Source organism: Capra hircus, chromosome 10 (genome assembly GCF_001704415.2).
Source record: "Capra hircus breed San Clemente chromosome 10, ASM170441v1, whole genome shotgun sequence".
NCBI lineage: Eukaryota > Metazoa > Chordata > Mammalia > Artiodactyla > Bovidae > Capra > Capra hircus.
The window spans coordinates 67,417,655-67,433,307 of NC_030817.1; the positions used below are offsets into that span (position 1 = coordinate 67,417,655).

The window sequence follows — 15,653 nt, forward strand, 5'->3', positions numbered from 1 at the left end:
GAAAAGACCCTGATGCTGGGAAAGATCGAAGGCAGGAGAAGAAGGGGACAACAGAGGATGAGATGGTTGGGTTGCATCACCGACTCGACAGACATGAGTTTGAGCAAGCTCCAAGAGTTGGTGATAGACAGGGAAGCCTGGCATGCTGCAGTCCATGGGGTTGCAAAGAGTCGGACACGACTGAGTGACTGAACCGAACTGACAGACTGAATGAACGTATGTTTCCCGCTTTCTCAGCTGGTAACTGAACCCCGAGCGCTGTGATCTTCATACTCTTTCTTTTCTCTCTCTCTCTCTCAATCTTTCCTCCCCGCCCCCCCTCCCCCCACAAAGCTTCATTTTTTACCTGGTTGTATGCAGATTTGGTGCTTCCTTGGACCTCAGGGCTTACATATAAAGCAGTGCCAACCATCCCAGTCAAATGACCTGCAGGGAAGAAGGCAGGGAAAAGGTGTCTAATAACAGGACTTAGAGATAAGGCAAATTTTTATTTAAAAAAAGTTTCTTAAGAGAGAGACACAGTCTGTTGACACTATTCACAGGAAGAAGCAGCATACATTTCACCAAGCTGCTAACCCTGAATCGTGGACGGTCGGCCACATACCTTGGCTCTGCTGTGGTAAAGGGGCAGTGCCAGGCAGGAAGATCTCAGACAGGCCAGGTCATGAGGTAATCTCCCATTACCACCTGGGGTCAAAGTATAACTGCTTGCCCACAGAACCAAATTATTCTAATCGAAGCTCTAGTTTCTTAAGAGTCCTCAAGAACAATCAATATAGTGAAGAGGGGAAAAAAATTAAAGAATGTTCATAATTTTGTTAACTTAATGAATAGTTATAATTTGCTTTAGAATAAAATCTTTACAAATGAAAAACAGGTTTCAAATTGAGAAATTTTATACTGTATTGCATATTTAAAATTGTCCTGTTAAGTATTCTTATCACAAAATTGGTAAAGATAATAATAATAAGTAAGAAGGCAGGGAGAAACTTGGAGGTGATGGATATGATTACAGTGATGTTTTCTAAGTGCGTATGTACCTCAAAAGGCCTCAAGTTGTGTACATTACATACGTACAGCTTTTTGTATGTTAAAAAAAAGGGAAAAAAGGAAATTTTGGGGACTGCTTATTAACACATGAATTAAATACACAGTCTTCTGGATTTACCTGAAGGATCTGATTTAATCAAGTGATCTCCTGATGTATCATCTTGTTTGCCGTCAGCCTAAAAACATAAGTAAGCCAAATATCAAATTAAAATATTCCACAGGAATGGATTATCACTTCTAAATGAAGACTGAATAAAAAATACTACAAAGAATCCAGGACAACTGTAATAATGCTTTTCTGAGCTATATATTTTTTTTTAGTTCAGTTAGCCTACTAATGTAGGGCTCACTAGAAACCCAATGAGGTCAAGGAGAGGGGCAGTTCACCCAGGCCTCCTTCATGGCAGAACCCCTTAAAGTTTACCAAAACTAATTTATTTTCATATTTCAAAACAGAATCTATTTACTGGAAAGAGTTAAAGAAGACTAATAACAACAAACTCACTTTCTAACTTCCCACTGCTAGCACTTTATCTGGGTCAATTTTCACTCTTCTCTCCCAAAGGCTGGTCACCAAATGTATCCCTCCAGAGCTGTGAATACCTCTTAGGGAGCCTCACCTCCTCCACTACATCTGTGAAAGTGCTGTCTTGCATTAACCCGAATCACTGTTTTTCTGTCATCACTCCATGGATTCCTGTTATAAGCACTACCACGGATAATAGCAGCTGTAACATTCTCAGAGCAGGGCACTGCTCCAGGGCTCACCTAAATTCTTATTTTATTGTGGCGACAACTCTGAATTCGGTACTTACCTTAGGCACATGTTTTAGAAAAGATGCTAGGAAGCTCAATAACTCACCCACGGCTTCTGGCCCAGGCAGCGGGCCTCCAGAGCCTGAGCTCTCATCTACTTCCTGTGCATGTGGTCAGTCGCTCAGCTGTGTGGGCTCTTTGCGACCCCACGGACTGAAGCCTGCCAGGCTCCTTGGTCCATGGAATTGCCCAGGCAAGATACTGGGGTGAGTTGCCATTTCCTTCTCCAGGGGATCTTCCCGACCCAGGGATCGAACTTCCGTCTCCCACATTTTCTGCATTGGCAGGCACCTGGGAAGGCCCCCTTATAGGGGAGGCCCTTATACTAAAGGCCGACAGACATAGACTAAATGTCTGTCTATAGACTAAAGCTGACAGACACAGACCGTCTATAGACTAAAGCCGAGACATCAAATTAAATTCGTTCGTTTGGTCTTAGCACTCTGAATTCGCCGCCATGCTGGTCAGGACCACGTCCTTACTGTCCCCCTTCCACTTCCTCCCTCTCTGTTCCTTCTAACGTCACCTTCTAATTTAGCCCTTTGGTCCTTCTCACTATTAATTTCTTCCTCTGACCACCCTTAGAATTAACTGTGTTTACCACAGACTTTGGTGCCTTAAGCTCTGGCTCGTGATGTTAAGTAAAATTCTTCCCCTAGTATTCAATCACCTGCAAGAATCCCCAACCTTAAGCCATCTTCTTTCATGGCTCCCCTACACCCTCACAGTTTCAACCAACCAGACAACAGGCTGGCCTTTGATAGTCATGTCTGCTTACCCCAGGGCCTTTGCTTATGCAGTTCTTTTTCTCTGGAACCCCTGACTCTGGTGTCACCAGGCCCTGCCCTCAATCCCAGCCTACTGGACTTTCAGGCCCTGTCCTTTCAGGCCCATATGAAATGTTCTTTTCTCTGTGCAGTGTTTCTTTATCCTCATAACCATATGTAAATTTTCACTGTCTTTTAATCTTATATGACTATTTCACTTACATTGTTTTAGCTTTGTTTGTTAAACTACAATGTTGTGAATAACATTAATACTTTCTGACTTATGCTGTCTAGAACTCATTCTCCTGATGTTTCATGGTTTTTAAGTCTTATTTCCTTAAGTTAAAAGTCCCTGGAGTGTAAAACATCTTGCTCAGTGTCTGGCATGGTAGACCAAAACACCAAATCATTTCATAAAGTATTATATGCCTTTGCCCTAAACATCACCCACTAACTAATAACTGTATGTCTCTCAAGAGGAATGCACTCACTAAAACATATTCACAATCTCAAAGTCTGCAAGATAATTTACAGCCACTCCTTCAGACTTGTATACTTCCTGGGGATCACACAGCAGAGTTCAGAGAACTCATGAGAATGTTAGAAGACAGGATAATCGAGGCACATGCATTTGTTTTTAGGCACACTTGAATAAAAAAAATACTCACAGCAAAGGCTAGATGGTCGGTGGCCAAACCAAAATCACCTATTTTGACGTGGTCATCAGAATCCAAAAAAATGTTGACAGGCTTCAAATCTCTGTGAATCATTCCCTGATAGAAGAGAGCAAAGAAACCAACAATACTTTTTCCTAAGAACAGCTTATATTATTCCTGTTTCCTCGTTTAAAAGGACGATCTAGTGATAAAAACCGGGTGAGGCCATCTCCTGCAGACCATGCTAGTCCAGGCTGGCTGGCCTCTGCCACCCTCTCCCAGTCAGCCTGCTGCTGGTCCTGATCAGGTCTGACCCCAACGGTTCCCTTCGGCATCCCTCTCTCAGACTTTCAATGATCCTTCTCTCTGCTGCATCTTGTCTCCCTGTTCTGGTCAGGGAGACAAACACCACTTTCATTTCTTCCTCCATTTATAAACTGGACATCTGGAAATTAGAGTCCTGGACTTTTAGTATAAATATAGTACAGTATAAACATTTTAAGGTTAAAGAAACTTGAGGCACAGGGGGGAAAAACATATTTATGCTAATGCATTAGAGAATCTCATGTTTAAAATGTAAGCTGCGTTTCATCCTGAAGCTAGGTCCATTAGCATTTACGTCATGATGGCAAGTCCTAGTTTTAAAGTGACATTTTATACACCTGGCAAGCTATGTTCTCAGTCTCATCTCTGCTCTTGCTCGATGACTTTCTGGTTTTCCATGTTCCTAGGAAGGGCAGCACTGAGTCAGAATCACACACCTTGGCATGAATCAATCATACTCTCACTTTCTCTAAACCACTCAGGGAAGCATGCTCCCCTTCCCTACTTGTTCAAGTATTTCCACCTAGCCCAGAGGCTGGCAAACTTTGTCTGTAAAGGGTCAGACAGCAAGTCTTCCAGGCTTCACGGGCCACACAGGCTCTGGCACACCTCCTGCACTGTGCAGCAGCCGTGCAGGCCCAGCCACAGGCGCCACATAAACCGTCATGGCCGCGATTCAGCAAAACGTGACTAAGGGACACACGTGTGAATTTCACGAAATTGTCAGGTGTCATGAGATGTTACCCTTCCTTCAATCTTTTTTACAACCGCTTAAAAATGTAAAAGCCATCCTAAGCCCACAGGATGAACAGAAGTGGCTAGGGATCCTGTGGGCGCCATAGTTTGCTGACCCCTGTCCTATCCTTCAATGTTTTCTTTGAACTGTGAGGTTTTATGCTATTTTCTTATCTTTTGATATGTTCTATTTCCTGTAAAAATAGATTATTTCAAAATACCCATAATTTTCCCTCTATTTCAGTTTTTCTCGTCTCATATTTACTTTTGTTATAAATTTTATGTGAAATATGTCAGATGTGAAATGTTGCCAAGCTTACTTTCTCATGGATGTAAGCCAATCCATCCAGAATCTCTCGGAAAAGCCTCCAGAGCCTGACAGTGTCTCGATACAGCCCCTGGTCAATGGTGTCTCGTAAAGTGCTCTTCTCACAGTACTCCATCTACAGATAAGAACGAACCAGGCAGGATTTGATGACAGATTTCAGTCAAGGAGAACAATGGCAATTAGTGTAATCCTGTATTTTAAAACATGGACCACAGATTTTAAGTACTTACAGGAAAGGCTTATCTTTTTTTAATTAAAAAAAGAAACAAACAGTAGTAAAAAAAAAACCCAAAAACTTGGGGGAAGAAGCATACTCTTAGCACTCCAACAAAATCATTCTTTCTTTTTCATATTATTGTTCATTAAAAAATAAGACTTTAAAAGCCTTGTCAAAAGTAATACGAAAACAGAATTAAATTAAATTTTATTTAGTTTTACAAGATCGTTTCCAAGCCCACATTTTCAAGAAGGGCCAATTAGTAATTCAATGATGTCACTAGCTTCTCTCATCTGTACGTTAAATTAATGACAACGGCCTTCAAGTCTAGACTGAAACATTGTAAATATCCAAATATTCGAGAAAGGGCTCTATCTCATCCTGCTTGACTGTATTAATCTATCAAAAAACAAGGCAATGTCATTTAAGTCTTAGCTCAACATATAGCATTTGATTTATGAAACCAGACTGTATGTTTCAAACTAGCATCAAAGTTGAGATTCCTCATGGATTTTTTTGTTGTTGCTTTTAAAGAGAGGAACATGTCATTTAAAAAGAGAGAAATACTCTCTCAGGCTCAGAATGACATCTACAAATTCTGGCTTATCTTCCAGAGGGCCTCTGCCTCCCACACCGTGCTGGTACCCGCACTTCACACACCTCCCTTACATACTTTCGCCTCACTGTAACTGTTCAGAGAGTACTGGAATGGAGAAGCTACTCAATAGTTAGCAGTTTGGGGGACAAACACTTTACCATGAGTGTGAGCGATTTTTGTTAGGAAAAACCTAAAACCAGCTGCAGCTTCTGTAAAGTAACCACCTAACTAACCTCTTCTGAAACATCACACTTGTCTGAGGGTTCCTTCTTTGGCATAGTACTGATTCTCACATGTAAAGATCTGCCTCCTTGCAGATGTGATTGAAAATACTAATAATGACCACAGTCCTGTTCTCTTGGGCCAGAGGCACGTTTTCCTCTTTGGTTTGTGGCTGTCCCTCTGCTGGCAGGCTCCCACTGTCCAGAACGTGCCCCTTGAGAGAGGGAGCAGGACAAAGCCTACAGGCTTCCCTTTAGCAATGCCTCATTGGAGCTGGTTCTCCTATCCCTCAGGGGTTCCAGGACAAGCTACTTTCCTAAAACCAGGCTGGTGTGTCTTCTGTGCACACGAGGATGTTATATGCCTCATAACTTACTTGTCCAGATTTAACTTGTTAGACAAAACAGAATTTCTGTATGTGTACAGTCTAGCGCCTGTGGCCTTGGGTATGGTTCTAATTACTTTACACACATATCCGTGTTTATTTCTCACAAGTCATTAAGGTACCTGCTATTGTTTAATTTACAGGTGATTAAATTAAATTACAGGTGATTAAATGTCCCAGCATCCTGGGACACAGGATACTGAAGAACTTTGCCTGAGCTCACACAGCTGTGACTGGTGGATCCAGAATGTGAACTTCCACGATCCAGGTGAGCTTAGAACTGGATACCACTGCCTTATGCTGTCTGTTGCTCTGGTACCAGAGAGCTCGGGTTCAAGGCTGAGGGAAAGGGCCTCCATTCTGCAATCCTCTCTGGCTAATTCATCCCTGGCAGTGCTGCTGAGCCCTCTTCTGCTCGTTCTTTCACTCTCATCTCCCAAAACCTAGTCACCAGCAACTGCTGGGAGTTGCTGAGTCACTGAGCTGTGTGCCAGGGCCTCACCTGGATGTAGAGGTAGTGCACAGCCTCGGTGGTTGCTGGTGGCTCACTTTCATGACAACTGTTCTTTCCATTGCAATCTTCATCCTAACACAAGAAGAACACAAGAGAGCTCAAAATGAGGCTGAAATGACACAAAGTCATTACTGTCACCAAGTCGTTTATGCCCACCCTACCACATACACGGCCATCATGCTGCCTTGGAGGGTAGGTCAGTGAGCAGAACAACCACTGTCCTTTTTGATGCTCACTGCACTTAAAAGCCAACTTTGCCAATACCAGAGTCTAACACATCGTTTATAGGTCTATTACTGTAAAGAACAATGAAAGGGACAACAGGAAATAGGTATTAAAGGTGCACAATCCACAGAAAGATTCAAAGTCAGTTCCTTCTTACCACTGACATCTTCCTACGGGTAAGAAGGGGTAGAATGTATACAGGTTTATGTTTTAAGGCTGCAGTTTTACTGGAATGTCACCTTTGATGGTAGGCTTACTTTGGAAACAGAAGATGAGAAATCCATCTTTAGCTAAAACAATTTAAATATGCTCATGTTACCAAATGGCACACTGCCCTTGGCTATAGCACTAAAGAACCACCACCCGGCTGCCACGTAGGGTGACCAATCCCCCACACCACTTTTCCACACGGTTGTCCCCTACAGCTATTTTTCTAACTCATGTCCCTTCAAAAAAAATTCTTTCTTCTTCTAAATGACATATTACTCTTTCCAACCCCCAAGTATGAAAAAATATTAGGTAGTATTTGATTGTTTCTGATCTGTATTTTTTTGTGTGGAAACATTTTTCAATGTTTTATTTATTAAAGGAAAAATAACCTGTTATGGAATCAATCAAGTTCTACTCTTTTTTTTGTGGGGGGAGTGGGTGGAGGTGGATCTTAAGTTTCCTGACCAGGGATCGAACACGCCCTCAGCAATGAAAGCTCAGAGTCCTAACCACTGAGTCACTAGGGAATTCTCCAAATTCTACTCTTGAATTATTTATTTATTCTAGGGATTATCTGTAGAAAATTGTTAATCTCTTAGAGGCTTCTACCCATCAATTAGAGTGCCCCATGGGATATCTCACTTACTTGAGCAAAGCCAGAATTGTAAATTTGGTGCCCCCATAATAATTAAATGCATAACTAATGCTAAAACCAAAGCAGTTAGCTTAGACTACTTATGCTATTATTCCTTAAACTTCCTCAGGGGTTTAAGGGGGATTTTAATAGAAAAGAGAAGTACTTACAAAAAATGCTGGCTAATGCATTCAAACCTCATTCAAACCAATTTAACTGCTTATCTAAGAGAGTCTATGTGTAGACTTACCTTTATCTACTGTGAATGCACCCTGCTTGTAACTCTTATTTTTATTTTTGGTAATAAAGTCACTGTATCCAGTCCCCAGCTACAGAAGCTTTCTCTAGCAACTACAGATAGCCCTAGAGATCACAAAGCCTCACCCTGAACTCCATGTCATCAGCACTGAGGGGCTCTGCTGGTCTGGGTGGAGGAAGATACAGAACTGAGTGGGGTCCAAGGCTTAAAGCACTGTTTGCAAATCTTTCAGACCATGTTGTATTTTACAATACCATAAGAGACAAGTTCTGTGAACAGTTTACCTTTAGCAGTGTTATGCATTTTGCATTCTATACTCCTCTCTATAGCACTGAAAATAAAATGAAGCTGGTTGTAACCCTTGAAACTGATTTTATAACCTGTTACAGGATCATGACCTACAGTGTTAAAACACTGTTCTAGAGGATGGTTTATGGGAGTAAGTCATCAAGATTAACTGATGTGAGAGAGACCCACATAACTCCACAATTAGGGTATTTATTTCCCCAAATAATTTGCATTCAACCCTCACTCCCAACCACATAATGTTTCCCCAAGTCCTCTAGGAAATGGTTTTCACTAAAAGCGAAGCAAAACAAAAAACCCAGCATGTCAATTTATTCCTTTCTTCTAATAAAGCAGGCCTGTTTTATTCTGTGGATAAATTAAGACATCTAAGTAATCACATGGATAGTGTATTTTAAATAATCATGCTTTTTAAATTGACAGTTTCTATATTTGCATGTCAGATTAAGGCTTTATTATTTTACTTGAAGTGTATAACATCAAACATTTGCTATGTCCCCATCCCATAAAGAATAAAATGGTATCACTTCCATTAATATATTTACCTGATTCTGGCTTTTACTGTTCTCATCTTCATTGTCAAAGATGATATCACTGTCAGAATCTGAAGCAGGTCTTAAAAAGAGAATTAGAGAAAGACTAAAGAAACCAAATTCCCTGTTATATATAATTCAATAGCTAGGGGTCATAATAAACTGCATCCAATCAGATACAATGAAATAAAACCACGAATGTAAATAACTAGGATGGATTCTAAGATGAATTAAACTTTATTTTAGGACCATTAATTATTGGTTCTGTAACCCTTTTTAGAGCTGTAGTAGGCCCCATATCAAGACTCCAAATTAGTTCCTTTATTTCCAGAGTTAGAAGCCTTTATCTAAAAAGAATACTCTTTTAAAAATCCTATTAAATGTATTAACAGGAAGAATTGGAAGAAGTTTCTATTTTCCTTCTTCCAGGACTTGAATTTTGGAGACCTCTTAAAGACAGCAGGTGGTAAAAAAAATCTTTGGACTGAATTTGTTTCCTCTCTAAAATAAGTTCCATGTACACGTATTCCCACATGGTCTACAGGACTGGATTTCCAACCTAGTCCCCCTTCCCCTGCCTGGGCCTGGCAGGGAGGCAGGATGCGCCGGAAGCTCTTACAGGAAGGACTGTGAGAAGACGCCCTGCTCCTCGTCGTCGTCCTCGTCGCTGCTGGAGTCTGGGCCAGTGGCGGGGAAGCGGGTGCTGGTCGAGCGCTCGCCGGACGTGCTCCACTCCACCGAGCTGCTGAGGATGGGCGGCGGCGCGGCCGCCTCCACGCTGCCCGGGCCGTCCGGGTCGCTGTCGCCCGCTGGCTGGGCTAAGGCTTGCCCGTCCTGGGCCTGGGGCCCCGAGTTCGGGGGCGGGGTTGCCGGGCCTGCCGGCCGCTCATGTTTCTCGATCCAGGCATTGTAGTAACGCACGATGTTCTCATGATGGAGGCGCGACAGCAATGTCACCTCGCCCTTGATCCTGCGGAAGTGCCTGCTGGCCGGGTTGATGGGGATGCGCTTCACCGCATAGCAGCAGCCGTCCAGCTTGTTCTGCACCTGCCGCGCAGAAGGGAAGGAAGAGGGGTCCAGCAGGTTAGCCACTCGGAACCGCACAAGGATTGGCATTCCTACTGCACCAGCCCGCCCCTCCCAAGGGGAACCCCTTAGCCAGAATCCACAGCTACAGTCGAGGACTACACATCTGAAGCTCTTAGGCTGAACAAAGTTGTGACTGCCAAAAACTTAGAAAACATCTCACCCCAAGCTAGATATATTTAGCTTGCTAGGAGACTCTGAGGAAAAACATAATATCCATTTTACCTTATTAGCCTTTTTGGCGGCGGGGGGTGGGGTGGGGGTGGGGGTAGGGGGGTGGGAGTGGGGGTGGGGGCGGTGGGAGGGGCGCTGGCGCACACCATTTCAGGCAGGATTCATGGCACTGAAGATGGAACACATACCCCCTGCAGCAGAAGCATGGAGTCCTAACCACTGGACCACTCGGGAATTCATAATCTCCATTTTAATTTATTCACAATTACATCCCTGCCTTGCCAATATCACATCTGTTATCTAAATTTCCAAGTAAGCCTTGTTGTTTTTCCAACTTTGTTTTTAAAAAATGATTTTATAAACTCAGTATAAAGTTTTAGAAGGTGATTTTAGTTTCTTTCCAATTTTTTTTTAACACTTAAAATCACTAAACACAAACTAAACTCCAATAGTTTTAACAGACCTGCATGCAAATTCTAAACATCAGCTTATAAAGAATTTGGGCAAATAACAATTGCCTTGAAACTCATTTTTTTAACTGTAAAATGGAACTTATACCACTGTCCTTACCTCAAAGGTGACTGAAGATTAAATGAAGTGATGTGAGTGAGGCACCTGTATCAAGGCCTCACAGAGAAAAGTGCTCAGTAAATATTAATAAAAGTAACTGGCACTGACACATTTACTGCCCATTGATTTTTATTACGAGATTGAAGATTTACAATTGATGTTATGTAGGGACTAGAACAATACAATTAAGAATAAAAGAAAAATACAAGAAAACATTTCAAAGGCAAATCTCCATATATTACATAGAGGCATCCTTACCATGGGCAGTTTCACTACGCAATTGAACTGGCTAAAAAATTTTATTCAAAATTTTGTTTTCTGAACATTCCAATCAACCATGCAGGTCAACTGAAGTGATAAAAACTAACAACTCGCCCATAGCAGAGGGAGAAACTAGTTGGTTACAAAAGATAGCATCATTCTCTTGCTTGGCTCATGGGCTTCAATTTCTATACCAAAACTACTTTTAGGAATGAGAAAGGAACACTATAAAAATGAGTTTCAGATTATCTTTTTTTGGGGTATGAAAACAGTCGTACAAAAGATGTTTTTGAGTCAAACAGGTCAGTCTGAATGCTGGTTGATATGTCTTATTGATGCATGTAACCTCAGGCAAATGAAATAACTTCTCTGAGCCTCAGTTCCCTCATCTGGAAAATGGTATAATACCTATTCTGTAAGAATATCACAAGATTAAAAGACAAGGTTAGTGAGCCACCTACCACAAGCCTCAAATAGGGAATGTACACAACAAAAATGACAGCCCTTTTACTGTCATGTTAATAGGGAGGAGGATGGTGGGAAGTTTTGGCACTGTCTTTCAACCTTATGTCTCAGTATATATCACACATATCACAAATGTAAGCAAGCAGGACTCCCTAGGGCCTTCCCGGGATAAATCAGCCATGATGTCCCCAGCCTGCCTCTTTAGTCTCCCAGGCCTCTCCTGAGTCAGAAAAGGCTGCTCAATAATGACTGAAAGAATGTGAACACAGGGTGACCAAAAAATAGTAGTTGGGCCAGGAGAACTGGAACGATTTAAAAAGTGAATCAGCCATAGAGCAGTCACAGGATCTTTAGTTCTTTCCTGAAGCACAGAGATAACAGTGTCTGAAGCATATTCTTGAATTGTTTTACAGATACGAAAACCCCCACCAGATGGAAGAAACTCATGATGAGCATGAGCATGTAGCCCCCCAGACCAGGTGGAGTCCAAGGACTTAAGATGTTAAGTCCTGTGACACCACCCTGTTACACGTCATCAACCAGTCAAGAGAACTGTCATGAGCTGATCACTCACCCTACTGTTCTCTCACCTTGCCATTAGAAAACTGCTTCCCTGGAATCCATTGAGGAGTTTGGGTCTCTTGGGCATTAGCTACCCTTACTCTTTGCTTGGCGCTTGCACTTTCCCTCACTAACTCCTGGTGTCAGTAGACTGGCTCTACTGAGAGTGAGCTGGGTGAGCTGACCCAAGTTTGGTCTGGTAACACTGTGAGTCACTGGCTGTGGTGTGGGGCCTGATACACAGGAACTCTTAGGAATTCATTTATTAAAATGCAGAGGTGCATGAACAGTAACAGCTCCAACTGCTAATGAAATGCCAGACTTCTGTGCACAAAGCCCTACCTTAACCTGAAAATAGAGATGGGGTGTGAGGTTCTCATAGTGAGAAACCACAGGAAAAACACGGGGCTTAAATTGCTAAAATGTTTTTGTTATATGAGTTTACTAATCACTCCAGAAGGTAGTAAAGGACAGGAAAGCCTGGCGGGCTACAGTCCATGGGGTTGCAAAGAGTCAGACACAATTTACCAACTGAACAACAACAACAATAATCATTTTAAAATACTTATAAGGAAATGAAGTTTGATCATGTTTTGCATTCTAAGTAGCTAAATACAAAGAAGTTAAAGAAGTAGATCAAAATTATGATGTGAGTTAAAGGGGTAATATATGTGTCAATCACCCATTCCTCTTAAAAATAACTGTGATTACCTGATCAGAATATACCTGCCCAAGCAGATTTATTCAGTCATATAATGTCTATACTTTCAAGAAAAAAGTTGAAAATTTTCCATGATATTATGACTTTGTTTTTTGGAAAACTGGCTGAAGTTTGTCTTTCTGTCCCTGATTACTACAGAAAAACTCATTTGCTTCTTTTTTCAGTGTAAAAGGCCTTCTACAGTGAGACAGGCAAAGCTTCTTAATAATACTCTCAGAATCCTAAACAGAAATCTGCTCTATTGATGCTGGGCTACCTTCTTATGGGTAAGATGATATATTTCTCATATGGATTTGATAACGGTAATCTGGGTCTGTTAAATTCTAACAAAGTAGCTAAATTACACAAAAAAGAATTGAAATCTCTCTCTCAAGGGGAAGCTGATAATAAAAGTTGCCCAAATAGCCTGGAATGAGGAAAGCAAGACCTAACAGCAGCATACCTTAATAACGTATCACTAGTTTTCCATCTCGGTAAGAGCTGGAAAATAAAAGCCATCAAGACCATCTGGGCCATTTCCCAGTTTGAATTCCATCTCAGTTCTAACCTTGTAACTCTCTTAGCTACAGTGACTCTAAAAGCAAATGGGAGAAAAAGAGGACAATCTTCTTTCTGAAGCGAAGCACAGAGAAACATTCTTCATGCAGAGGCCTTGACTCCACTTGAAGGGCTGTTACAATCATGTAGTTATCATGTTAATGCCCTGCATCAGCAAGGGAAGAGGAATGGTGCATTCTTAATGTGTCTGGTGTAACTTTAAAAAAAGCCTTTAACTACATTAAGGGGAAGATGATCTTTGTTTCAAATAGTTGTATTCACTTTCCTCCCTACCCTCAAAATAGAAATCCTTACCTCTACAGAGATGGAACAGGGAAAGGGCTCTAAAAGGGGCTGGGGACAACTCTATATCACACCTTGATGACGGCTCCAAAAGCTCCTTTGCCGAGAAGCTGTAATTCTTCAAACTCAATGAAATAGCGGGAAAACTGTCTCTGGGTCTCACTGAAGAACGCAGCACTGGGTAGCTGGTTGCTAGGAATGACAGTCTCCACATAATCTTGTCCTCCAGAATCTGAGATAAAACAAGAGAGGCAACTGAGGCATTGAAAACAGAGCTGCAACATCCAACCGCGATGCAGGCGTGGGAGGAAGCGGCCCCAGCCGGGGAGCTTTAAGAAGTACCTCTTACCTGGCTGACCCTTTAATACTTTCCTCACCTCGTATTCCTTAAAGTAGGTAGAAATATTTAATTAGTCCAAGTCTACAGGGAGGGGTAACTGAGGGTAAAGAAATGACCGAGCAACAGAGCCAGGAGCCAAACCCAAGTCTCTTGATCATCCCAGTCTCTGCTGAGGCTCCTTCATCTGCTACTCGAGTAACAGCAGGGAAATCTAGTTCTAAGGCAGTGAGGGTGACATGATAAGGGTGAATCCACATGAAGAGGCTGCACTGCCTGACATTCCATCAGAGGGGATATGAAAAACCAGGATGGCCAAACACCTCCATGTACACAAGACACAACCAACGAATGGATTCACGTATAGCTCAGCATAAAATAGATAAATGACCCATGCACTCCTTTCCAGTCTTAGGTTTATACCCTTTCAAAATAATTTATGTTAAATAGGCTATCAGAAAAGAATGGTAACAGACTCACCTTCGGGACTTTGTTCCAGTAACGGTATTTTAGACTGAGGATTTATAAAGCTGTGTTTTAACAACTGCTGAGGACTCCATCTTTCTTTGTCATCTAAGCAGACACACCTCAATGAGAGGGGAAAAAGAATCTCAGCAATGCACAAAATAAATGCTAAATAAAGTAATCCAAGGCTTTTAATTATGGGTTTATCTTTCAAAGATATACATTAGAGAAATCACGTTACTTGAGGACCAAAATGTGTCCCTAAGTGAATTTAATTTAATAAACATTCTTGCAGGATTTATATGCTAAGCACCAGGTTGCATAAGTGGGAGAAAAAACAAGTATAGTCTCTAGAGGCCAGAAGACTGACTCATTTTTTAATATTTTTAAAAGTCTAGGATAAGATAGCACAAGTAGGTTATGAACTTTTGCTCCCACTAATAGCTTAATGACCTGCCATGCTACACTAAGCTTTTCTGGGGACCAGTCATAAGAGTTCCCAAAGGAAAAGCAAATCAGACAGCTAGCTGACACAGGGTTGGGGCCCAATATGACAAACTTTAGATGCAGCCTGTTCATCACAGTTTGAAGTATGCTGGTAACAATTAAGAACAACTTTTCAAAAGTCCCACATTTCATCACCTGCGTATGTGCCCGGTCACTTCAGTTGTGTCTGACTCTTTTCGACCCTATTGACTATAGCCCGCCAGGCTCCCGTGTCCATGGGATTCTCCGGGCAAGAATGCTGGAGTGAGTTGCCCTCCTCCAGAGGATCTTCCCTACACCGTGTCTCCTGTGTCTCCTACGTTGCAGGCAGATTCTTTACCTACTGAGCCGCCTGGGAAGCCCATATTACCACCTGGTTTCTTTTAATTATCATTCCTTGAGCCTTTCTGTTTAATGTTCTAACAAACAATTTGTTTAATAATGAAAACAAGCCATACCTTTAAACTAGTGTTTTTCAAAGTGAGGCCCCTCGAACAGCAGCATCAGTATCACCTGGGAAATTTGTTAGAAATACATATTTTCTACCCCAGTCCTAGTAAATCAGCAACTATGGGGGGTTGGGCTGTAATCTGTGCGTTAACAAGCTCTCCAGGTGGATTCAATCCAAGAGAAAGTCTGAGAATCACTGTTCTAACTAATCCAATAAACTGCTTGGCTTTCATAACAATGACCCAAGTAGCACTGCTTGGTAGATCGTTGCCCTAATTATAAAAAGGTATTTAAAACAATCAATCATCATTGTGAATTATGGACTTAAATCTACACGTATGAAGTGGTGACAGCAACTACCATAAAAGGTAATATTTAATTTTCTCATGGCACAGTACTGAAAAGTAAAGCACTCCTAATTTCATACCTTGAGAGGGAAGACAAGATTGCAATAAAAG

The 15,653-nt window shown here is 41.7% G+C and overlaps 1 protein-coding gene across 2 annotated transcripts in view; it reads right to left on the reverse strand.

Moving 5' to 3' along the window:
• The window catches only part of EIF2AK4 (eukaryotic translation initiation factor 2 alpha kinase 4), a 102,086-nt gene that overhangs the window by 42,152 nt on the left and 44,281 nt on the right, over positions 1-15,653 (reverse strand). For both annotated transcript variants that reach the window (XM_018054469.1, XM_018054468.1), the window contains exons 10-18: positions 14,275-14,381; positions 13,532-13,689; positions 9,399-9,826; positions 8,792-8,861; positions 6,601-6,684; positions 4,669-4,791; positions 3,302-3,406; positions 1,169-1,226; positions 347-426 (exon numbers count right to left, since the gene is read on the reverse strand). In XM_018054469.1, the coding sequence (XP_017909958.1) occupies positions 347-426; positions 1,169-1,226; positions 3,302-3,406; positions 4,669-4,791; positions 6,601-6,684; positions 8,792-8,861; positions 9,399-9,826; positions 13,532-13,689; positions 14,275-14,381 (1,213 nt within the window). The remainder of the gene's footprint in view (positions 1-346; positions 427-1,168; positions 1,227-3,301; positions 3,407-4,668; positions 4,792-6,600; positions 6,685-8,791; positions 8,862-9,398; positions 9,827-13,531; positions 13,690-14,274; positions 14,382-15,653) is intronic.